This window comes from Salvelinus sp. IW2-2015, linkage group LG11 (assembly GCF_002910315.2).
Source record: "Salvelinus sp. IW2-2015 linkage group LG11, ASM291031v2, whole genome shotgun sequence".
Lineage (NCBI taxonomy): Eukaryota > Metazoa > Chordata > Actinopteri > Salmoniformes > Salmonidae > Salvelinus > Salvelinus sp. IW2-2015.
In genome coordinates this window covers 7468181-7494707 of record NC_036851.1, presented here as the reverse complement: position 1 = coordinate 7494707, position 26527 = coordinate 7468181, and the positions used below count along the sequence as shown (strand labels likewise).

Below are 26527 nucleotides of genomic sequence, written 5' to 3'. Positions count from 1 at the left end.
ATTATATTTTCAAATACAACWCTTCATATAATCTTTACCTGCTTTATTATTGCTTACAAATGTGTACCAACCCTGGTTGTCGATCATGTCATACATACTGTAGGCCTCTGCAGTAAGATGCAGTACCACACATGACCATTTGATGACAGTGCATACAAGAGATTGCATTGGATTGCAGTGTAGAAAATCATTATAAATTATTTATACAAGGCTCAGGAGACTTTTCAGGTGATGCAGTTTTAAAATAAACATTAAATGTAACTTCGTTAGATAGAACATCATAATATACCAACTCTTACACCAGTTCATAGATTAAAACCTTCGTAGACATTCGTACAGTATAATGTGCTGTGACGATATAAGTATGCATTATAACAATCCATAAATACATTTAAAAAATGCTAATATGCTAACTGTGTGTGAACACTATCTGTGTGCAATATAACCATCAACAGAGGACAGATGAGAAAAGTGAAAGGAGCATCAAAAAAGGATTTAAAGTTGGCGCCTATCTGTCATTCCTGTCATGATTTGAATGTAGTGGTGGTGGTGATGGTGTAGTTGGGGTAAAAATTGGAAATAAGTCTTGGATCATCCTCTTCCTCCTCTCACTTAGACAGTTTACTGATGACCCGGATTAAGGCTCCGTTCTCGTCCTTCAGTCTCTGGTTCTCATTCTTCAGCTCTGTCTGGATCTGTGGAGGACAGCAGACAACAAGCAAACAGAGCAAACAGAGAAGGGTTAGGGTTGGGGTTAGTGAAACATAACATCTACATGCTGTACTGTTTGTTAAAGGGAAAGCTAAAAGTTGAAAGTGTACCAATTCAAGTTGATTTACAAAAACAAACTCTAGTCAAAGTGTGATATACAGAACAAATGACAATGACTGACACATTCATCACCCCTCTCTCCTCCGAGTCAACTGGGGCCATACTTGAAAACATAAGCAACCATTTAGTTAATTGGGTTCTCCAGCTCAAAATGTGTATTAGCCAATTAAAATTGTTGATTTTGACCACTACCTACACATTTCCTCAACTAACCTCTACCCCTGTACACTGACTCGGTACTGCTACTCCCTGTATATAGCCTCGTTATTATGTTCCTTTTAATAATTTTTTACTTTAGTTTATTTGGTAAATCATTTCTTAACTCTTTTTGAACTGCACTGTTGTTTAAGGGCTTGTAAGTAAGCATTTCACAGTAAGGTCTACACTTGTCATATTTGGCGCTTGTGACAAATAAAGTTCGATTTGATGTATTGTGACAAATTCTCAATTGTAGCTTGTCCCATCAAATAACGTGGAACACATTAGCCCTATGCTAACTTCAACAGGTGGCACTGATTATATCCTGGCACAAGTGCATCAGCCAATTAAAATAATTGAAGTAGTTGGACATGTTCCTTAACATACCTAAGTCCATAATAATGTTCTGATAATCAAAGCAACTATCACATGTATTTGTGTCACGCCCTGACCATAGAGAGCTTTTTATTCTCCATGTTGGTTAGGTCGGGGTGTGACTAGGGTGGGTCATCTAGGTGATTGTATTTCTATGTTGGCCTGGTATGGTTCCCAATCAGAGGCAGCTGTTTATCGTTGTCTCTGATTAGGGATCATATTTAAGCAGCCATTTCTCCTTTTTGCTTTGTGGGATCTTGGTTTTGTGTAGTGCCTGTTAACACTGCAATTTCTTCACGGTTTGTTTGTTTTCTGTATTTTGTTTTTGGTGAGTTTCTTTGATTAAAACATGTGGAACTCTACGCATGCTGCGCCTTGGTCCAATCATTCTAACGATCGTGACAATTTGACTGACTGGTCAAATTACTCTGTGTAAAGTGGCCTAGTCCACGTAATTGTCGCAGATGATGAAAGGGTTCGAATCTCGGATGAGTCCACCCGCCCCTCTGAAATGTTTATTTCCATGTATTATGTTAGTGTGCAGTTCTTGACTTGGACTAAAATAAGTGCCGGTATTTATTGTGTGCCGGGACGCTTTATATTTAGGTGCAGGAACTGCACATATTTGTGGTGCCGGTACTCAGTTCCGGTGAGCTCCTACCCAAGCCAAGCACTGTTAGTGTGTTGAAAAGCGATGCCTACAGCCAACAGCTTGAAAATGAAGATTATGAATGAACTTAATAAAGGAGCCCCCTCTTTCTTCAGCCTTGCACACAAACACACTGCTGTTGCCTAATAATCACATTGAATAGGCTATATTACATGGATGTGTACACCTAAATTAAGGCATTTTTAATCATCTACTTCATCATATATGCGTTATTTGACGCAAAAAACATGAGCATTACAATGTGTACATCAGGTAATGTGCACTCTCGTTATCATCCTACAGATGGCAGTATTGTAYTTATTTTAAAGAAGTCTGCAGGACTCAAAATCAACAGTCTTAATGTTGGAAGACATTTGGCTGTCATTATATGATTTTGTAGGGTACACTTACATGCAGGCTAAACGCTATGCATTGTTATAATTATCCACTTCGTCACATGCGTTTTGAATCGAGCATAAGGACTGGCAGTGAACAGTGTTTTCCTCAACTAAAAAGCGAGGGGGGTTCAAACCCACGGTTAAAGTGCACTATCGGTTGCAAGTCAACCGCTTTAGCAGTGTGTACCACAGAGAAGCGATGATTACAATGATATGGCTACTATTTGATAAATCCATAAGGCTCTTCAAGTTTTTTTTTTATGATGTACAATACACTTACACATTGTAAGGACCTCATTTATGTGTGAAATTGATCAACAAAATCGTGGGAATTTGTCAGGTGTGAAACCGTGAAAATGTTGTCTACCACTTGTAGCCTAGTCAAGGATGCATCAGTTCAATATTGGCCCCTGACATTTTGTTACAGACCAATGTAACAAGTAAACCTTGAATTTGTAGGTTTAAAGTCTCTCTAGTGGCCAGGGTTGACCTATTTTAAGAAATGCCATTGGTTGGTGGATATAAAGTTTAAGATCTTTCATTGGCTAATGAAAAAGTTAGCATAGAGCTAACGTGTGCCATGTTATCTGATGGGACCAGCTACAATTAGGCGTTCTATCACATGCAAGTAAATCGATGCCTTTCATTGGCTGATACGCATTTTGAGCTGGAGAACCCATTTAAATGTAAATGGTTGCTTATGTTCGCAAGTATGGCCCCACAGTGTTTGCCCACAGAGATATTGTATATTCAGTTCAGTGTTCCATTTTTATTGAGAGCTCTCATTCAGAGATAAGAGGTTGTTGTCTGTACCCTCGTGTATGGAACACTGCAGATGCTTGTGGCAGTAGTGAATGCAGACAAATACTAATGGCTTGCTCACTCGATGAATATCAATCAAAGCACTCTTACAAGCCACAGCCAACAGGGCATAATGGTGACAAACGATGCCATCTTAGAATATCACAAAGCAGTGCATTATAGGGAATCGGGTGCCATTTGATAGACAGTAACACTATAGTACCAAGTCACATCCCAGAGCCTCTCCTGATAGTTCTTGTTCTCCATTTGTCTGCAGGGCAGCTTTGTGATAGCTGGGCCTCTTGTGGAGAGTGTTTTTTGGGAATATGTTCTGTCTCTGCTGTGGCTCAGTTTAGTCTATTGGAGATATTCTCAAGAGAGACAAGAACAGGCAATAAGCCACAGGAAAAGGGTCCTGAATTGGTCAAACAATGAACACCTCTCAGTATCAATTCAGTAAATTCAAGCAGGTTGGTATTGACCAAGTTAAATCAAATTTTATTGGTCACATACACGTGGTTAGCAGACGTTAATGCGAGTGTAGCGAAATGCTTGTGCTTCAAGATCCGACAGTGCAATAATATCAAACAAGTAATCTAACAATTCCACAACTACCTAATACACACAAATCTAAGGGATGGATTAAGAATATGTACATATAAATATATGGATGAGCGATGACAGAGCAGCATTGACAAGATACAATAGATGGTATAAAATACATTATATAGATATGAGTAATGTAAGATATGTAAACATTATTAAAGTGGCATTATTAAAGTGACTAGTGATCCAGTTATTAAAGTGGCTAAAATTATTTTGAGGCTGTATGTAGGCAGCAATGTCTCTGTGTCAGCTGTTGAACAGTTGGATGGCCTTGATAGACTGAAAAACAGATTCTCTGTCCCAGGTTTGATGCACCTGTACTGACCTCGCCTTCTGCATGGTATCAGGGTAAATAGGCAGTGGCTCGGGTGGTTGCTGTCCTTGATGATCTTTTAGACCTTCCTGTGACATCAGGTGCTGTAGGTGTCCWGGAGGGCAGGTAGTTTGCCCCTGGTGATGCGTTGTGCAGACCACACCGCCCTCTGGAGAGCCTTGCGGTTGAGGGTGGTGCAGTTGCCATACCAGGAGGTGATACAGCCACAAGATGCTCTCAATTGTGCATCTGTAGAAGTTTGTGAGGGTTTTAGGTGACAAGCTACATTTCTTCAGCCTTCTTCACCCAAATGTCTGTGTGGMTGGACCATTTCAGTTTGTCCGTGATGTGTACGATAAGGAACTTAAAATGTCCACTTTCGCCACTGCTGTCCCGTTAATGTGGATAGGGGTGTGTGCTCCCTCTGCTGTTTTCTGAAGTCCACAATCATCTCCTTTGTTTTGTTGARGTTGAGTGAGGTTGTTTTCCTTACACCACACTCCGAGTGCCCTCACCTTCTCCCTATAGGCTGTTTCGTCATTGTTGGTAATCAAGGTCACTAATGTTGTGTCATCTGCAAACTTAATGACTGAGCTGGAGACGTGCATGGCCACGGAGTCATGGGTGAACAGGGAGTACAGGAGGGGGCTGAGCACGCACCCTTGTGGGGCCCCTGTGTTGAGGATCACCGAAGTGGAGATGTTGTTTCCTACCTTCACCACCTGGGGGCGGCCCATCAATGTCCAGGATCCAATTGCACAGGGCGGGGTTGACCCAGGGCCTCAAGCTTAATGACGAGCTTGGAGGGTACTATGGTGTTGAATGCTGAGCTGCCGTCAATGAACAGCATTACATAGGTATTCCTCTTGTCCAGATGGGATAGGGCAGTGTGAAGTCGATTGCGTCGTCTGTGGACCGATTGGGACGGTGTGCAAATTGAAGTGGGTCTTGGGTGGCAGGTAAGGTGGAAGTGATACGATCCTTCACTAGTCTCTCAAAGCACTTCATGATGACAGAAGTGAGTGCTACTGGGTGATAGTCATTTAGTTCAGTTATGTTTGCCTTCTTGGGTACAGGAACAATGGTAGCCATCTTGAAGCYTGTGGGGACAGCAGACTGGGATAGGGAGAGATTGAATATGTCTTTAAACACACCAGCCAGCTGGTCTGTGCATGCTCTGAGGACGCGGCTAGGGATGCTGTCTGGGCCGGCAGCCTTGTGAGGGTAAACACGTTTAAACGTCTTACTCACATCGGCCACGGAGAAGGGGAGGGGGGGCCCACAGTCCTTGATAGCGGGCCGCGTCGGTGACACTGTATTATCCTCAAATCGAGCAAAGAAGGTGTTTACTTTGTCTGGAGACAAGACGTCGGTGTCCGTGACATGGCTGGTTCTCTTTTTGTAGTCCATAATTGCCTGTAGACCCTGCCACATATGTCTCGTGTCTGAGCCTTTGAATTGCGACTCCACTTTGTCCCTTTACCGATATTTCGCTTGTTTGATTGCCTTGGAGGGCATAACTACACGGTTTATATTCTGCCATATTCCCAGTCATCTTTCCATGGTTAAAATGCAGTGGTTCGCGTTTTCAGTTTTGCGCGAATGCCCCCATCTATGCACGGTTTCTGGTTAGGGTAGGTTTTAATAGTCACAGTGGGTGTGTGATCAAAACTGTGTGATCAAAACAATCTTGAAGCGTTGATTTCGATTGGTCAGACCAGCATTGAATAGTCACGGGTACATCCTGTTTGAGTTTCTGCCTATAGTATGGTAGGAGCAAAATGGAGTCATGGTCATATTTGCAGAAGGGTGGGGGAGGGCCTTGTATGCATCGCGGAAGTTAGAATAGCAGTGATCCAGTGTATTGCCCACACGAGTGCTACAATCAATATGCTGATTGAATTTAGGTAGCCTTGTTCTCAAATTTGCTTTGTTAAAATCCCCAGCTACAATAAATGCAACCTCAGAACATATGGTTTCCAGTTTGGATAGAGTCCAGTGAAGTTCCTTGAGGGCCGTTATGGTATCGGCTTGAGGGGGGATATACACGGCTGTGACAATAACCAACAAGAATTCTCTTGGGAGATACTATGGTCGGCATTTGATTAAGGAATTCTAGGTCAGGTGAACAAAAGGACTTGAGTTACTGTATGTTGTTACGATTACACCATGAGTCGTTAAATCATGAAGCATACACCCCCGCCCTTCTTCCCAGAAAGATGTTAATTTCTGTCGATGCGATGCATAAAGAATCCCGGTGGCTGTACCGACTCCGACAACATATTCAGAGAGAGCCATTTTTCCGTGAAACAGAGAATGTTACAATCCCAGATGTCTCTCTGGAAAGCAACCCTTGCCCTAATCTCGTCTATCTTGTTATCTAGAGACTGGACATTGGCGAGAAATATACTCGTAAGCAGTGAGTGGTGTGCACGCCTTCAAAGTCTGACCAGGAGGCCGCTCCGTCTACATCTTCTGCGGCGTTGTTGTTTTGGGTCGGCCTCTGGAATCAGATCCAATGTCCTGTGTGGTGGTGCGAACAAAGGATACACTTCGGGAAAACTGTATTCCTGGTCTTAATGTTGGTAAGTTGACACTGATATCCACTGATAACGCTTAAGATTTTCTGGTCTAACAACGTAAGAAATAATACATAATTTTGTTTTATAAAATACTGCATAGTTTCCTAAGGACTAGAAGCGAGGCGACCATCTCTGTTGGCGCCATCTTGCGCCAWCTTGGGATGACTCATGTACTGGAGGCAGCTCTGTAGTCTAGTCACTAGCTGGCACAGCCACAAAGTCATGAAATCTGAACCGTATGCCTAACCCTTACCTTCAATTAAGACCAAAAAGCACATTTTTGTTTTCAWMAATTTGTACAATATATAGSAAATTTTGATTTTGCAGCTGGTCCATCAGAGGAAATTGATCAATTCTGGACAGATACCTTCACTTCATCTTCCATGTCTGATATCTTCTTCTGAAGGACACGTGTTTCCTACAGAGAAGAGATGACACAAGCCACAATGAGACTAAACATGACAGGGCTATCAGCCTGACCATGACTTGAACTAATAAAACAAAATATAATCAAATASACATGTTGTACCAGAACAAGAGAGAAGTAAACAGAAAGTGCATAGGCAAACATCTTGTGAAATGAGGATCTCACCCGTTTTTCTTTCTCAAGCATGGACCTCTCATTGGACCTTTCAGTCATTGTGATCTTTCTCTACAATACAAAAGTCCATGGTTAAAATAGTGAAGAATAGAACAATCCCTGAAACGGCAAACATTTCTCACTCCTGTGCCAGACGTCACTAATGCTCATTGCTGAARGGAAGCAAGTCACCGTAGCAATGTTCCAACGTCTAGTGGAAAGCTTTCCCAGAAGAGTGGAGACTGTTATAGCAGCAAAGGGGGACAAACTCCATATTAATGCCCATGATTTCGGAATGAGATGTTCGACAAGCAGGTGTCCACATACCATGTAGTGTACGTATTCATTGGACTCTTCTGCAACCTGGTAATTTTCATCAGTTTTATTGGATTTTGGGATGAGGGTTTGAACTATTTTGTGTGGCGGATGAATACCAGTTAGGGATAATCACCTGTGTGACTTTCTCCAGCTGAGTCTGCACCAACACCAGCTCCTGTTTGCTGCCCTGCAGCCGGGACTTGAGTCTCTCATTTGTAGACATGGCCTCTTCGTACATCTGCAACATAAAAGATGCAACAGACACAGAATATCATAACATGCCACAGTATTTGACTACTACACTTTACTTGAACCCTCTGTCATAAAGGCTACATAATACTTTCCTTATCATGACATAACAGATGTCACAACAGATCATTAGCTACCTACGCCAGTTTGCTAGCGTTAAGAAACTGTTAGAGAATTTTACATTACAGGTTACCTTCTTATAGTCAGTGCATCCTGCCTCTTCCTCAGCCTTTTTCCGCGCTGCCATTCTGTTTTCCCTGCGAGCGTCATAGGCTTCTCGGTCGTAAGCACCAGACGAGTCCAGTCTGAGGGAAAGATAACAAATGACTGCACCTACTTCAGAGCTTGGTCATCAATATACTTTTTATTTCARCTGTATTTAACCAGGTAGGCTAGTTGAGAACAAGTTCTCATTTACAACTGCGACCTTTTGAGCCTAATTGTCATAAAAAGGTCAGTTGCAAAGGAGACCTGAGTAATAAAGTTGACCAATGGCCGTTAGGATATGTATGAATGCCTGGTAGTGAAAATCTTTGATAAAGTGCACTGAGATGAAAGCAGCTTACCTGGACAGTCTTTCATGCTGAAAACAAACAAAAAAGATTAGTCACTTACAAAATGCATAAAACATGAGTAGTTTGAATGGTCTTTAACACTGAGGTGTAATGACTTCTTCCTGGTTAATATTGTACACTCAGACCGTCACTTTTGCCTGGGACTGTATTTTATTCAACCTATGCTTATTGGGCTTTAATGAACAGGAATAAAATAGGCACGTGTTATGACAGATGKCACTTGTAATGACCCCTATGTTCAGAACCTTTGATTGTGCATTCTTTGGGGTTTCACACATATTTCACCCCCCAGCGCCATTCATTTAAAATCAACGTTTTCAGTGAAATACCATGAGAACATTTAGTTTTGTCAGCAATATATCAAATAATGATAAAATGGTCAGTCTAAGTAAATTCCATACAGTATTTGACATGCAATTTATAAAAATATATATATATTTGTATCCAAAAGCAGGTTGTGAGCATGTTGAGAAATATGTCAGGCTTAGAGATTCATTTTCCTTTTACAGTACCAGTCAAAAGTTTGGACACACCTACTCATTCAAGGGTTCTTTATTTTTTAAATATATTTTTTACTATTTTCAACATTGTAGAATAAGAGTGAAGACATCAAAACTATGAAATAACACTAATGAAATCATGTAGTAACCAAAAAGTGTTAAACAAATCAAAAGATATTTTAGATTCTTCATAGCAGCCACCATTTGCCTTGATGACAGTTTTGCACACTCTTGGCATTCTCTCAACCAGCTTCACCTGGAATGCTTTTCAAACAGTCTTGAAGGAGTMCCCACTTGTTGGCTTCTTTTCCTTCACTCTGTGGTACAACTCTTCCCAAACCATCTKAATTGGGTTCAGGTCGGGTGATTGTGGAGGCCAGGTCATCTGATGCAGCACGCCATCACTATCTTTGGTCAAATAACCCTTACACAGCCTGGAGGAGTGTTGGGTCATTGTCCTGTTGGAAAAAAACTAAGCGCAAACCAGATGGGATGGCGTATTGCTGCAGAATGCTGTGGTAGCCATGCTGGTTAAGTGTTCCTTGAATTCTAAATAAAATCACCAGCAAAACACCCCCACACCATAACACCTCCTCCTCCATGCTTCATGGTGGGAACCACACATGCAGAGATCGGTTCACTACTCTTCGTCTCACAAATACACGGCGGTTGGAACAAAAATCTCAAATTTGGACTCATCAGACCAAAGGACAGATTTCCACCGGTATAATGTCCATTGGTCGTGTTTCATGGCCCAAACAAGTCATTTCTTCTTAGTAGTGGTTTCTTTGCAGAAATTCAACCATGAAGGCCTGATTCACGCAGTCTCCTCTGAAAAGATCATGTTGAGATGTGTCTGTTACTTGAATTATGTGAAGCATTTATTTGGGCTGCAATTTGAGGTGCAGTTAKCTCTAAAGAAATGATCCTCTGCGGCAGAGACTCTGGATCTTCCTTTCCTGTGGCGGACCTCATGAGAGCCAGTTTCATTAGAGCTCTTGATGGTTTTTACGACAGCACTTGAAGAAACTTTCAAAGTACTTTAAATTTTCCAGATTGAGTGACCGTGTCTTAAAGTAACCATGGACTGTCATTTCTCTTTGCTTATTTGAGCATTTCTTGCCATAATATGGACTTGGTCTTTTACCAAATAGGGCCGTCTTGTGTGCATCATCCCTACCTTGTCACAACACAACACATTGGCAGAAACACATTAAGAAGGAAAGAAATGCCACAAATGAAAGTTTAACAATGCACACCTGTTAATTGAAATGCATTCCAGGTAACTCCCTCACGAAGCTGGTAGAGAGAATGCCAAGAGTGTGCAAAGCTGTCATCAAGGCAAAGGGTGTCTACTTTGAAGAATCTGAAATGTAAAATATATTTTGATTTGTTTGACACTGTTTTGGGTACTACATGATTCCATATGTGTTATTTCATAGTTTTGATGTCTTCACAATTATTCTACAACGTAGAAAATAGTACAAATTAGGAAAAACCCTGGAATGAGTAGGCGTGTCCAAACCAAATAGGGGGTATTGTAAAGTAGTTGGCTACTGTGAAAATGTACTGTGGTGTTATATGGCATTTCTGCCCCACGCAACATTGTGCAAGATAACCTTTTCTATGCGACTTGTCAACTAGTACAGTATAGCTTGTGTCTCTGCTTGAAATTCATCAGCTTACAGTCAATGAAATTCAGATAATGAGTGGAATATATTGTTATATACAACCCAGGTATTTCATCAGTGCCTTGTACAATACACTGTAATTCCAATTGGTAGCACAGAGTGACTCTTTCCACTTTGTCCTATTACTGGCTGATGGAGAATGATTATGTAGTATTTACAGCCACATTCATATATGATTTGGTTTTACCTGCCAATAGAAATTGATGTAAAATTGATACATGTATGAGGAAAAATGTAGAATTTTACATTGTTCAGCACTTTATAAAACTATATATACACACTATATAGCCAAGAGTATGTGGACACCTGCTCGTCAAACATCTTATTCCAAAGTCACGGGCATTAATATGGAGTTGGTCCCTCCTTTGCGGTTGTAACAGCCTCAACTCTTTTGGGAAGGCTTTCCGCTAGATGTTGGAACACTGTTGTGGGGAATTGCTTCCATTCAGTCACTGATGTTGGGCTATTAGTTCTGGCTCACAGTCGGCATTCTAATTCATCCCAAAGGTGTTCGATGGGGTTGAGGTCAGGTCTCTGTGCGGGCCAGTCAATTTCTTCCACACTGATCTCGACAAACCGTTTCTGTATGGACCTTGCTTTGCCATGCATTGTCATGCTGAAACAGGAAAGGGCTTCCCCAAACTGTTGCCACAAAGTTGGAAGCTCAGAATCATTATATGCTGTTGAGTTAAGATATCCCTTCARTGGAACTAAGGGGCCGAGACCGAACCGTGAAAAACAGCCCCAGACCATTATTCCTCCTCCATCAAACTTTACAGTTGGCACTATGGATTGGGGCAGGTAGCACTCATCCGCCAAACCCAAATTCGTCAGTCGGACTGCCAGAGACATTGTTTGCTGATTATAATAATAAATTATTACATTGCTATAGCGCTTTTCATAGAATCTCAAAGCGCGTCAAGAGCYAAAAACAAACAAGCAATATGAAAGCTGCATCCTCCGAAGATGGAGAGGCTCAATTCATGGCTTGAACGGAGAGAGCTGGTCAGAGGATGGTAAATGATGGTGATGGAGTCTGCTGATGATCTTGTAGAGGGCAAGTCTGGGAACCAGACTCAATTGTATAACCACTTCTCTTCCACTCTGTGTAGCACCCACTTGGGTGATGCCTCAGCAGCTCTGGGTGCCAGAAAGCTCTTCAACACAAAATTCAGAATAGTACCCAGTTGTCCTCACTGGGAGCCRTCTGTCTCAGCACTGCTGTATTCCTCCATCTGCCATCCTCTCCCATTTCAGGCGACTCCTCAAATMATGATGTTCTCAGAATAGCTGGTACTGTGTCCAGATGTTTTTTGCAAACAAAAACATTAGCCATTTAGCTAGCTAGCTAGCCAAGCCAAAAAGTGTTAACCTGTTAGTCAATCTGCAAATCCATGGCTCAAATACACCAGATTGAGTTATTGCATATACTCTATGTTATCAAAAACAAAAGAGCTGATTAAAAACACCTAACAAATTACTAAATATGTACACATTTATAGGAGCTCTCTGCTGAGGCTGCTACTTGGGCACCATGGCAACTATAGAACATACTCTAGTCATTTAAGCATGTTAACCCTTGTAAGGCTGCCGGCCTAGACGTCATCCAAAGCCGCGTCKTCAGACCATGTGCAGACCAGCTGCCTGGAGTGTTAACGGACATATTCAATCTCTCCATATCCCAGCTTGTTGTCCCCACTTCCTTCAAGATGTCCACCATTGTTACTGTACTCAAGAAAGTGAAGGTACAGTAACTGAACTAAACTATCATCCTGTAGCACTCATTTATGTCATCATGAAGTGCTATTAGATGCTAGTTAAGGACCATATCACCTCCATCTTACCCGACAACCTAGACCCACTACAATTCGCATACCGCCCGAGTAGCGCAGAGGTCTAAGGCACTGCATCTCAGTGCTAGAGGCGTCACTACAGACACCCTGGTTTGATTCTAGGCTGTATCACAAACAGCCGGATTGGGAGTCCAATAGGGCGGAGCACAATTGGCCCAGCGTCATCCGGGTTTGGCCGGTGTAGGCCGTCATTGTAAATAAGAATTTGTTCCTAACTGACTTGGCTAGTTACATAAAGGATTAAAAAAATAAACAGATCCGCAGACGACTCAATCGTCATTGCACTGCACACTGACCTATCCCACCTGGACAAGGGAAACACCTATACAAGAACGCTGTTCATCGACTGCAGCTCAGCCTTCAACACTATAGTGGCTTCCAAGCTCATCACTAAGGTCAGGGCCCTGGTTCTGAGCCCCTCCCTCTCATATCACAGCCATTAAAGGTGCACTATGCAGAAATCGCTCTGCCATTTCCTGGTCGCTAAAATTGTTATAGTTCGCCTAATTTAAGATTATGTGACAAAACAAGCAAGTATAGTATCATTGTACTATCTAAATATATTTTCCATAATCAAAAATATTGCATTTTCAGCTGTTTGAAGCTGGTGTCCAAAACCGAGTGTGAGACACAAAAACAAAACTTATGAATGGAAAGCATAGAAATAGAGCAAATAGAACAGATCTACCACTTCTTAGACATGCGTTCAATGAAAAATCTATAACTAACTTTCTATGTGAATTTGGTCAGGTCGCCCCAAAAATTGCATATTTCAATTTTAAACTCTGTTTTAAAGTCATCATTGGCCACATGCTGAAATCCCGGAGCATTTTTCTTCCTCTCCAGCAACTGAGTTAGGAAGGATGCCTGCATCTTTGTAGTGACTGTGTGTATTGATACACCCTCCAAAGTGTACTTAACTTCACCATGCTGAAAGGGATAATCAATGTCTTCTTTTTTAGTTTTTTACCAATAGGTTTTCAATGTAATCCTTTGGAAAATCTGCCTGGTCCATGTGGTTGAATCTGTTTTAAATATACTGCTCAACTTCAGTACCTTACAGACAATTGCATGTGTTGGGTACAAAGATAAGGTAGTCATTCAACAATCCTGTTAAACACTATTTTAGCACACAGTGTCCATGCAACTTATTATGTGACTTGTTAAGCAAWTMTTTTACTCCTGAACATGTTTAGGCTTGCCATAACAAAGGGCAATGCTTATTGACMCAAGACAGTTTTAATAATTAAATTGTAAACACTTTGGAAAACATAATTCCACTTTGATATTATGGGGTATTGTGTGTAGGCAAGTGACAAAATCTAAATGTAATCCATTTAAATTCAGGCTGTCACAACTAGGGCCGTTGCGGTGACAGTATTTCCTCCACACCGGTGGTCACGAAGGCAGTCAAATTCCATGTGACCGTTTAGTCACTGTAATTAAGCTTCTCCAAGATCTGATGCTGCTGATGGTCATTAGTAGCCTACCAAACGTGCTTACTGCCTGGTACTCAGCACTCTATTGTCCCTCTAATCACTCTGACATCAATGCAAATGTAATCGAAAATCAAAACAAACACTTCATGAGAGCCCATGAGCTCATGTTGCACAACATTTCTAAAGGCTACGCAAGTGCGCGAGAAAACAGTGATGGCCTCTACTAAAAAGAGGAGAATCCGATCAGCTTTCTATAGGTTATGCCTACTATATTTATTTCTCAACTTTCCTAATATTACACAATTTTCCCCGTCCTCCATTCGCTATTTACGTGTATGGATGACTCTTTTTTTTTTTTCAGCTGCCCCCGTTTCGAGACAGGTGCATGATAATGGTTGATTTTAAAATCAAATTTCACAAACATATTATTTAGTATAAGACAAGATTAAATCAAGAAAAGTCTGATGGGTGACAATTTTTGCGTACTGTATCACTTGTGAATTATATATATTATCACGTGTCAATGATGCCCAGCATAAGAAACAATGCCTTTTTCGCTACTTTTTCAAATCATAGTCGCACACCTCATGTAGCATAGGCATAGGCCTATGGGCTAGGTTTATATCACAGCTAAAGTGGCCAAATAACTTTTAAAAAATTAAGCACATTAACCTGCTTTACAAGGGGTGGAGAGCCTAACTGTCATACATAAGCAGCGCATGAGTTTCAAGTTTGGGGAAGATATTTCACCATAAAAATGCACCTTTGTCATAAAAACATTACATGAAGAATCTCATTTGCAGTCACTTTTGATAATGGTGTTTGCCCGCTAATGGAACATTTGCGCTTATAGCCTACTAACATGTGTGCTTTATTGCGTAATTAATATTTTTATTTTATGCTGGTGGTTGTATTCATTTGGGATCTATTGCATCCCACAACTYTCTCAGACTATGTTTCCAATATTTATTTCTCACACAGAATAGGTCAACTTTTGTACTATGGGGGATAGTAGATTGACATAGACTAGTGCTTTCGCTGTTCATTAGGCCTACTCATCTTGTTGGGTGACGAAAAGTAAATGTGGACAGTTCTTCTAATATCTTCAATATGCCTCTCGGAATTGGATAAGGATACACGCAGTTGTGTCCCTGATGGGTCTGTCTTCACTTGTAAATCTTGTCTGCTGAATTAACTAGTGTAGCCCAAAGCCATTTGGCATAGCCAGATCAGGCCCTAACATAAGGACAACTCAGAGTATGCTATTCTGTTCTTCTGAAATAGACTACATTTTCTTCATATCATGCTTGTTTAGACCTGTCTAAAAGTAAAGWAAGAAAGTATTCAGACCCCTTGACTTTTTCCACATTGTTACATTACAGCCTTATCCTGTTTGGYCGCATGAACCGCTAGCGGGACACCTACGACAACATCCGGTGAAATTGCAGAGCGCMAAGTTCAAAATACAAAAATCGTAATATTAAACATTCATGAAAATACAAGTGTCATACATCATTTAAAAGCTTAACATCTTGTTAWTCCAACTGCGTTGTCAGATTTCAAAAAGGCTTACGGCGAAAGCATACCACGCGATTATCTGAGGACAGCACCCCACACCAAAATACTTTTTCAACCAGCACAGGCGTCACAAAATCACAAATAGCGAACAAATAAAACACTTACCTTWGAATATATTCCTCTGTCTGCAATCCCAAGGGTCCCAGCTACACAATGAATGGTTGTTTTGTTCGATAAAGTCCTTCTTTATGCCCTTTTTTCTCCACACATAGTGTTGTGTGTTCCTTCCAAACAACTCAACTGTAGTTTCATCTGTCCACAGAATATTTTGCCAGTAGCGCTGTGGAACATTCAGGTGCTCTTTTGCGAACTTCATACATGCAGCAATATTTTTTMMGGACAGCAGTGGCTTCTTCCATGGTGTCCTCCCATGAACACCATTCTTGTTTAGTGTTTTACGTATTGTAGACTCGTCAACAGAGATGTTAGCATCTTCCAGAGTTCTGTAAGTCTTTAGCTGAGACTCCAGGATRCTTCTTAACCTCATTGAGCATTCTGCGCTGTGCTCTTGCAGTCATCWTTGCAGGACGGCCACTCCTAGGGAGAGTAGCAACAGTGCTGAAAATTCTCCATTTATAGACAATTTGTCCAGAGTAGTGATGCTAGTCGGGCGGGCGAGTGCTGGCAGCGAACGGTTGAAAAGCATGCATTTGGATTTACTAGTGTTTAAGAGCAGTTGGAGGCCACGGAAGGAGTGTTGTATGGCATTGAAGCTCGTTTGGAGGTTAGTTATCACAGTGTCCAAAGAGGGACCAGATGTATACAGAATGGTGTCATCTGCGTAGAGGTGGATCAGGGAATCACCCGCAGCAAGAGCGACATCGTTGATATATACAGAGAAAAGAGTCGGCCCYAGAATTGAACCCTGTGGCACCCTCATAGAGACTAATCTAGAAGAAAAAGAAAAGCACACCTATTTAGGTGCAAAAATGTAATATCCAACGTTTCGACAGCCAAGCTGTCTTCATCAGGGTATAATCACAAACACTGCGGGATGACTCGTTTATATAGTGTCAAAAGACACACAGGTGTCTGTAATCATGGCCAAGAGTGGCCTAATATCATTGGTTAATTCTCAAATATTAAAATTGCATACAAACAGCATACAAAAAACAAATGGATAGCATACGATCATAGATTCCTTTTAGACTACACAAGCTTACAAACAATTACAATGAAAAAGTCACAATAATCACAAGAATGGCTTCAGATCAAGTCTACATTGAGACTGAAGGGAGCAAGGGTCTTTAAGTTAAAGATCCAGGCAGCCTCTCGTTTTAACAATAAATTATCAAGGTCACCCCGTCTCCTAGGGAGGGTGACATGTTCGATGCCAATATAACGCAGAGACGAAATCGAGTGCCCTGCCTCCAAAAAGTGGGCCGCAACTGGGTAAGTCAAGTTTTTGCACCTAATGGTGCTACGATGCTCTGATACATACTTTTAATTTGCGCTTTGTTTTACCCACATCATTTTTACCACAAGGACAAGTTATAAGATAAATAACTGCCTTAGTGGAGCACGTAATAACACCTTTGATTTGGATCGATTTCCCTGTTTGTGGGTGTTTGAAGGGGCAGAATTCTCAGAGGGACATTTATAAGTGCCATTGCATTGAGCACAGCCATTACACTTGTAATTTCCATCCAGTAGGGGCGCAAATAGACGTTGTTCAGGAATATCTTGGGGTGGTAAATCAGAGTGTACCAATTGGTCTCTGAGATTTCTGCCCCGCGAGAATACGACCAAGGGAAGGTCCGAAAACACATTACCGAGACTATCATCGGATTTTAGGATGTGCCAATGTTTGTGAACGATTCCCTTAATTTGTTCAGAGCGCTTTGAATAGCGGGTAGTTAGAATGCAAGAACGCGTCTTTTTGCGAGACTGCCCTTCAAAAATGTCATGTCTCGTTTTGAATTTTCTCAATGGCAATATTAATCTGATAATTTTTGTACCCCCTCTCCTTGAACTTTCTTTGCGTCTCAGTCATATTTCTGTCGAAATCTGATTATTTTTGGAAATTCTTTTGATTCGACAGAATTGGCTGTAGGGCAAACTATTTTTCAAGGGAAGTGGGTGACAACTGTCAGCCCTCAACAAACTGTTACGATCAATAGGTTTCCTGTAAATATCAGTGTATAGAACATTATTTTCACACAAGATCAGAAGATCAAGAAAACTGATTTGACGTGTATCAGATTGCATAGTAAATCTCAAATGTTCAGAACAGGAGTTAAGAAAAGCATGGAATGCCTGGAGCTGTTTTGCATCACCCCTCCATAGAACAAAAATATCATCAATATACCGTTTCCAAATAATGGTGTTAGGCAAGAGACTGCCAGAGGTCCGGACAACAGGCCCTCCAATTTGACACCCTGAACTCTGTCGGAGAAGTAGTTGGTGAACCAGGCGAGGCAGTCATTTGAGAAACCAAGGCTGTTGAGTCTGCCAATAAGAATACGGTGATTGACAGAGTCGATAGCCTTGGCCAGGTCAATGAAGACGGCTGCACATTACTGTCTTTTATCGATGGCGGTTATGATATCGTTTCGTGCCTTGAGTGTGGCTGAGGTGCACCCGTGACCAGCTCGGAAACCGGATTGCACAGCGGAGAAGGTTCGGCGCGATTCAAAATGGTCAGTGATCTGTTTATTAACTTGGCTTTCGAAGATTTTAGAATGGTAGGGCAGGATGGATATAGGTCTATAACAGTTTGGGTCTAGAGTGTCACCCCCTTTGAAGAYGGGGATGACCGCAGCAGCTTTCCAATCTTATGGGATCTGGGATGATACGAAAGAGGGGTTGAACTGACTGGTAATAGGGGTTGCAACAATGGAGGTGGATAATTTTAGAAAGAGAGGGTCCAGATTATCTAGCTCAGCTGATTTGTACTGGTCCAGGTTTTGCAGCTCTTTCAGAACATCTGCTACCTGGATTTGGGTGAAGGAGAAATGGGGGAYGCTTGGGCAAGTAGCTGCGGGGGGTGCAGAGCTGTTGGCCGGGGTTGACCCCAGCCAGGAGGAAAGCATGGCCAGCCATAGAGAAATGCTTACTGAAATTCTCGATTATCGTGGATTTATCGGTGGTGACAGTGTTACCTAGCCTCAGTGCAGTGGGCAGCTGGGAAGAGGTGCTCTTATTCTCCATGGACTTTACAGTGTCCCAAAACCTTTTGGAGTTAGAGCTACAGGATGCAAATTTATGTTTGAAAAAGCTAGCCTTTGTTTCCTGACTGACTGCGTGTATTGGTTCCTGACTTCCCTGAAAAGTTGCATATCGCGGGGACTCTTCGATGCTAGTGCAGTCCGCCACAGGATGTTTTTGTGCTGGTTGAGGGCAGTCAGGTCTGGAGTGAACCAAGGGCTATATCTGTTCTTAGTACTACTTTTTTTGAAAGGGGCATGCTTATTTAAGATGGTGAGGAAATTACTTTTAAAGAACGACCAGGCATCCTCGACTGACGGGATGAGGTCAATATCCTTCCAGGATACCCAGGCCAGGTCGATTAGAAAGGCCTGCGCGCAGAAGTGTTTTAGGGAGTGTTTGACAGTGATGAAGGGTGGTCGTTTGACCGCAGACCCATAGCGGATGCAGGCAATGAGGCAGTGATCGCTGAGATCCTGYTTGAAAACAGCAGAGGTGAATTTGGAGGGCAAGTTGGTCAGGATAATATCTATTAGGGTGCCCATGTTTACGGATTTAGGGATGTACCTGGTGGGTTCCTTGATAATTTGTGTGCGATTGAGGGCATCTAGCTTAGATTGTAGGACTGCCGGGGTGTTAAGCATATCCCAGTTTAGGTCACCTAACAGAACGAACTCTGAGGATAGATGGGGGGCAATCAATTCACATATGGTGTCCAGGGCAGAGCTGGGAGCTGAGGGGGGTCTATAACAGGTGACAACAGTGAGAGACTTATTTCTGGAGAGATTAACTTTTAAAATTAGAAGCTCGYACTGTTTGGGCATAGACCTGGATAGCATGACAGAACTCTGCAGGCTAACTCATCCCCCTTTGGCAGTTCTATCTTGACGGAAAATGTTGTAGCTGGGGATGGAAATCTCKGAATTTTTGGTGGCCTTCCTAATCCAGGATTCAGYCATGGAAAGGACATCGGGGTTGGCGGAGTGTGCTAAAGCAGTGAGTAAAACAAARTTAYGGAGGAGGCTTCTGATGTTAACATGCATGAAACCAAGGATTATTCGGTTACAGAAGTCAACAAATGAGAGCGCCTGGGGACACGCAGGGCCTGGGTTAACCTCCACATCACCCGAGGAACAGAGGAGGAGTAGGATGAGGGTACGGCTAAAGGCTATCAAAACTGGTTGTCTTGTGCTTTGAGGACAGAGAATYAAAGCAGCAGATTTCTGGGCGTGGTAGAATAGATTCAGAGTTTAATGTACAGACAGGGGTATGGTGGGGTGTGGGTACAGTGGAGYTAAACCCAAGCATTGAGTGATGATGAGAGGTTGCATCTRTGGACGGGCTAGTTATGCTGGGTGAGGTCACCACATGTGTGAGAGGTGGGACAAAGGAGGTATCTGAGGCACGTTGAGTGGGACTAGGGGCTCCGCAGTAAACTAAGACAACTATCCTAAACAACAGTGTCCAAGGCATATTGACATTTGAGAGAGACATAAAGCGAGGCATAAAGCAATCACAGGTGTTGATTGGGAGAGCTAGCTAAGGCAACAACATGTAAGACAACAACAGCTAATCAGCTAAGACAACAACAGGTAAAATAGCGATGAATGGGCAGAGAGGGTCGGTTAAGTACACACAGGACCTGAGTTGGGGCCGACAGATAAACAGAAATAAACAAAATGGAGTACCGTGATTAATGAACAGTCCAGCAGGCATRAGCTATGTAGCCAAGTGATCATAGGGTCCAGCGAACAACAATAGATGGGACAGGGAAGCCGAGGGGTAGTCGTTACTACGCTAGCACGCGGGAGACATGGCGTTTAAAGTTAGCAGGCCGGGGTAAGTAGAAGCGTCTGCTCCGACGTCCGGCAAAGGCCGGTTGAGGGCACAGCGGATGGAGTTAAGTCGGCAGACCAGTCGTGGTGGTACGGTGGGGCGCCGTGTCGACAAAGGGTCCAGACCAGATGGRGAAAGAGGTTGTAGTAATTTTGTTTGCTAGCCGGGAGATGCGCCTGGCTCGCGGCTAACTGATGCTAGCTTAGGGGCAGGGGCGTTAGCKCCTATAGCCACTCAGTAGCAGCTAGCTAGCAGCGATGATCCGATGCAAAGGTCCAGAGCTTACGGCAAGGATCCGGTGGAGTGGTGGATTCTAGCCGCGTTGGGGTAGAGTCCGGGAGGTATCGGCTGAGTAGCCGGGTGATCACAGAGTAGCCCAGGAGGTGGGCCTGGCTCAGAGCTAGCCTCGGGTCACTCGGTGGCATCCAGCTAGCTGTGATGATCAGGAGTAATGGTTCAGGGTTTACAGCAGGAATCCAGCGTTGTAGTGGAGAAAACTGTCCGATGCTGGCAAGTATTATCCAGGCAACAAACAAAAAAAACGGCTGGTTTCTGTGCAGAAGGAAAGGCAGCTAGCAGTGGCTAACAATGGCTAAATATCTWGTAGCTAATTAGCTGTTGAGCTTCTGATGGAGGTTCTGGCTATAAGGTCTAAAAAATAGCGGATTCGTGTCACATTAGGTGAGGCGGGTTACCGGAAGGTATATTTAATTTTAAAATGAAAAAGAGATTGAAAATACATTTAAATATATACAAAAAAAGACGATAAATACACGAGAGGACGACATATCACGTCTGCACTGCTACGCCATCTTGGCCCATCCAACTACCTCATCCCCATACTGTTATCTATTTTGCTCCTTTGCACCCCAGTATCTCTACTTGTACACTCATCTTCTGCACATCTATCACACCAGTGTTTAATTGCTATATTGTAATTATTTCACCACTATGGCCTATTTATTGCCTTACCTCCGTTATCCTACCTCATTAGCACACACTGAATATAGACTTTTTCRAATGTATTATTGACCGTATGTTTGTTTATCCCATGTGTAACTCTGTGTTGTTTGTGTTGCACTGCTTTGCTTTATCTTGGCCAGGTTGCAGTTGTAAATGAGAACTTGTTCAGAGGCACTGAGTTTGAAGGTAGGCCTTGGAATACATCCACAGGTACACCTCCAATTGACAGAAATTATGTCAATTCACCTATCAGAAGCTTCTGAAGCCATGACATAATTATGATTTAGTTTCACCATCCAACTTGAAATGATGTCAATTGATACATTTATGATGTAAAAAATAGAATTTTATATTTAATGAATATGTATGCAAATTGAATGCAAATTGAATAATTTGGTGCAGTGAACAAGTGACTGAATTTGTTTGTGGTATTCAGTCAATTGAGAATGTGCTTAGGGTTTTAAAACAGGAGGCATTTTGATGATCTATTTCGTTTTTGGGGGGTTTAGAGTTGTGATGTACCACATACTTGTGCATATTGTACCAAAGTGATTTAATTTTTTTTTAAACTTCAAAGTGAATGTGTTTGAGTTTCTATTTTCCATTAATTGCAGTCCAAGTCATGASCAAAGATAACATTCTGAACACTCACAGAACTGCCTGGGTCATAATTATTGTAACGAACCTTGCCAAGGTATGCCTGTTACAATTCCTCCTAAAAAAGTTAACCCATATTGGAGCTTTGGTTAGCAGTCCTGCCTATGGGCTTGGAGACCTGGGAATGAGACCCATAACAGGCATTTCTCTATTACTGTTTGCATTAAACTCCACTATATGTCTGGTCCCCTATTTGTTTGAATGTTGCCAATGGAATCTCCCTCAGCCCTGCTCCGGACTTTACTTGAGTGACCTCAATAAGACCACTGCATTACCAGCCTCTAAAATGACAGAGCAGAGCGGTCAAGATGAGCACTTTGTAAAGGACTTTGTGTCCTGTTTGCATAAGGATTCTGTGTTTCTAATTTTCAGTTCAAGTGGTCAGGAAAAACCKCTGGCCCTAGTTATGACCTCTCACGGAAGACTTAGACCTTCACACTGTCCCGCAGCCAAGCATGCACTTATCAGCAGAGAGCATCTTGGGATGAAACTTGAAGCTCACACCAAGTTAGAGAAGGACTGAGGAAACAGCCACATGCATTAACTGAGAGGCAGAGATAAAAACTCAAACATATCCAAAAAAGGTCATAACTTTGGCAGTGGCTTAGCTTGGGAATCTTGACGGATATTGCCTGCTGAAGGGTTGGAGGCAGGGTGTATGAGTGTGCTTTTTTTAAAGAGACACTCCTGCAAAAATTGCATTGTTTGAGCTTTTTAATAGTGTCCGATGATGTTCAGGTCACTTGTCACTTTGCCTTGCGGATTTATTTCAGTAGAGCTGAGAAGTGTACTACTGATAGAATGGGAGATGTGTTCCACTYCAGACCGAATCATTCATGCTGTGATGTATCCTCAGTCACTCTCCTACAGTATCTGGGCCAGGCCCTGACCTCTGTGTTCTCAGGCTGCAGTGGACAGCCCACTTCCATTTTGAAGCCCATGCTGCTTTTCCAWGTGACTAGGGAACCATGACGGACCAGCACTTTGTCAGGCAATTACAAGAYTTCAACCGACAAAAGCCAAATATTTATGCTTTTACGCCACGGCATGCAAGAGTGAAGGCATTTAACATTGATTACGGTTGCGCTATCTAGAAATCACGTCGATGGATAAAGTTAACAATGTAAGATCGTATGCATTTTCTCTTGGTTTTTTTGTGCACTTGCCTATTATTGCTCTCAAGAACAAGAGAGACTTAAATGGAAGTCTGGACGAGAGACTAAAGGTCATGCACAGATGTTAGGAATCACTGCATTGTTTAGACAGCTTTATTTTTTACTACAGACCAGGCTACCTGTCAGCATATCTTCCAGCTGGGGACAAACCYTTACACTTCAAGTAATGCCTATCACATGCTTCCCAGTCAAAACAGTTTGCGCATATATTATGATTACATTTTTGTTCGTTTTGTACTACGGCAGGTTACAGTTTTTCTGCTGTTTGAGTAAAAAAAAAATCTTGATGCACGTTAAAGTTCGGTAGCCAAAATCTACGTCCCTTCGTAGGTGACGCCTTCGTAGGTGATTGGTCAAACAGCCTACTACTCCTAGTAGGAGTGAGAACTATGGACGGGATTCTTCATTGAAGTGTTTGTTGCCATTCAACGAGAGACGACTAGTTTTCATGCATTTTTCCCCCCCACTTGACAAATACTGCAACTAACATCTTAGTTAGATTCAAAATTCTGTGACTAAGACCTCGTCGGCAAAAACATCAAAATGAATTTACAGATTTATTGATTTCATTCMGACTATTTTGAGGAACTGTATACTGGCTATGTTTTAGCTAGAGGCCAAAACAGTAATATTGCCACTTTTCTCATTTTTCAGGTGAAAGTTGTTCAATTGTTCAAGGTGGTCTAGGAGGAGAGGATCAGTCCATTGCTTTAGTCTCGGACCTCATGTAAAAACACAAAGGAATGGTTCCCGTCAGACATCAACAAGCTCTCAGTCTGTGTCAACACTGTCAGCTCTCTTTTATTAAAGAGTCTGTCTGTGTGTTTGGAGCCATGGTAAGCTCTCATTAAAAGAAGGCTTGCTGTTGACCCCCTGAAGCTCTGCTTTGGATCATGGATCCAGCACTGGGAGATGCTGGTGTGATGGAGAGGGCCTGCTCGGAGTCTATCAAGCCTTCCAACACTGACCAACCCAGTCAAGAATAACCCCTATAATATCTAACTCATAGGCACTTCATGTAGATATGGGTATAAACAATATGCTTGTAGCTCRACCTGGTTCTCTAGTAGGCTAGGTGAAAGTACTGCCATATTGATTACACCAATCAAATCCTTCCCTCTGCACACCTGCGCCCAGAGTGTAAGGGCTAGTGGTTGTTTGTGGACCAGGCCAGTCTTCTTCTGTGCTCCCCCTCCTGCTCTGTTAGATGCCATGGGGGACTGTCTGCTGACCAGCTCTTCCCGAGTGGAAAATGTGAGCTTCTCCCACTGGACCAGCGGAGGGATAGACACTGTGTCTGCGTTCCAATACAAGCCAGCTCTAAGTACTCTCACCATCTTTCCTTCCTTCCCTCTCTCTCTCTCTCTCTCTCTCGCTCGCTCTTTCTTTTGCTTGCTCTCGCGCTCTTTTGCTCTCGCTGTCTTGGTCTATTTTGCTCTCTTGCTCACTCTCTCGCTCTCTCAAAGTACCAGTGTCACTGCTTGAGTAAACATTTGAGATTAACTTCTTATTACAATTTATTTTATTGTATTTTCCTGTTTATTTTTCGCTGCCTGGCTCATTGTGCAAAAAGGTGCTGCCAGAGTCTTGTCCAGAGTGATATCAGGAGGACCCACTTGAAAGCATGCCTCTCAAAGGGTTTYATATTGTTGATCCTGTCAGATATCTATCTTCAATGCCAATCTGAGTTTTATATGTCATTTGCCTCTTGTTATTTCGAGTTACACAGGACCCCTCTCAGTAAAATTCCGAGGCAACTTTCTGCCTGATGAAAAAAATAGCATGGAGCTGATGATGTCATGGAAACTCCAAACTTATCCAGGACTTATATGACCCATCGTGGGAAGTAAATGTTGAGGCTGTATTGGACATCTCTCTCACAAAGAGAGAGAGAGCCTCTTTGTGGGAGAGATGTTCTTTGAATAGTTACATGCATGCAGCCAATGCTGAAAATGTATTTTCCTTTAGTCAAATTTACTCCCACATAAGCCACCTGGCTCAAGAGGGCTCATCACCATCTGTCATTACAATCTGATGTCTGCTCATGGAACATTTGTTGTGAAAGGTTTATGGTTAAACAAAGAAAGGTATTCAAAATAACCAGTTTTTCCTGGATATCCTAAAAGCATAACACCTATAGCAGTGGTTTCCAGCCTTTTTTGGTTACTGTACCAACTGAGTTTGCTGTTCCTGGAGTACCCATGAAGTATCCCCTCCTGCATTTTACCAGTAGGCCTATGGTCTCATGAGTCTTCACAAGTACACCCTGTGGATAGGCCAAGGTTGTAGTACCTCTGGTTGGGAACCACTAACCTATAGTATTAGACCTACACACTGTGCTCCAAACCAATGATGATAGTCAAAAGTCAAGCACTGCATTTTATCTGAGCTTCTGCACATAGCAATGTTTACAAACAGCATCCTAGGCATTTCCTTGTTATTGCCCATAGAAAAGATAAAGTGATCTGCTCTTACTTTGAGGCCTCTGGAAGTCAGCGAGGGTGTAGTGGGAGACGAGTCAGAGAGGGACTTTGTCGTGCGTGGCTGATCCTTTGCGTTGCGGGGGGAGAGAACAGATGACATCGCTGCAGGCTACTATACACTGCATGGGGTTCAAGTCTGGTCCAGCAGTCCGGTCCAGCGGTCCAGTCCAGAAGTCCAACCAATGTGATTCCAAAGGACTACTGCATAAACAATCCAGTGAGACACAGTTAAAATCCCTGTGATGTGAATAGTGGTGAAGGGACAGAACCAGAGTTGTGATCCAAATTGAAGAGTTCTAATGACAGAAAAACAGCGGTGTGATCTATCTTCAAGTGATGTTGTGTTATGGTGCGATGAGTTGAGGGTGAGTGAGTAGCAGAAGTGTGATCCACAGATGAGGGCGCTGTGGAGGAAGTAGAGGGTGGGCGGTGCTCTAGAGTGGGTTTCCTCGGGCTCKCCCAGACATTTCACATTTTTGTTTTAACCCTAAACTGGCACACCTGCTTGATGATTAGTTGACTAATTGATTCAGGTCTGCCAGTTTAGGGTTAAAACAAAAATGTGAAACGTCTGGCGGGGCCCGAGGAGAGGGTTGGGAAACCCTGCTGTAGAATATATGTGGAGGGACACTGCCTGGAACTTGACAGCAGTGCAGCTCATGAGAGCACTCTCTCACTGGACTGTGGTCATTCAACAGAAATGAAAACATCAAAGCAAAGAACTCTGCTC

General features: G+C 42.5%; 1 protein-coding gene across 1 annotated transcript; it reads right to left on the bottom strand.

The window, feature by feature from the left end:
• Positions 1-28: 28 nt before the first annotated feature.
• LOC111969722 (protein phosphatase 1 regulatory subunit 12B-like) lies at positions 29-26245 on the bottom strand. Its single transcript, XM_023995931.2, has 7 exons — positions 25790-26245; positions 8467-8483; positions 8094-8205; positions 7785-7889; positions 7346-7405; positions 7121-7171; positions 29-695 (listed from the first exon to the last, which is right to left on the bottom strand). The coding sequence occupies exons 1-7, from the start codon at positions 25895-25897 to the stop codon at positions 609-611; spliced, it is 540 nt and encodes a 179-aa protein (XP_023851699.1). The 5' UTR covers positions 25898-26245; the 3' UTR covers positions 29-608.
• Positions 26246-26527: the final 282 nt, after the last annotated feature.

Bases quoted from the DNA above. Each gene is read 5' to 3' on its own strand.
- LOC111969722 (XM_023995931.2), bottom strand. From the start codon at position 25,897: ATGTCATCTGTTCTCTCCCCCCGCAACGCAAAGGATCAGCCACGCACG. The intron at 7,890-8,093 runs GTAACCTGTAAT...TTTATGTTGCAG, and splicing joins GATGCACTGACTATAAGAAG to ATGTACGAAGAGGCCATGTC. The intron at 696-7,120 runs GTATCTGTCCAG...TGTCCTCCACAG, and splicing joins ACATGGAAGATGAAGTGAAG to ATCCAGACAGAGCTGAAGAA.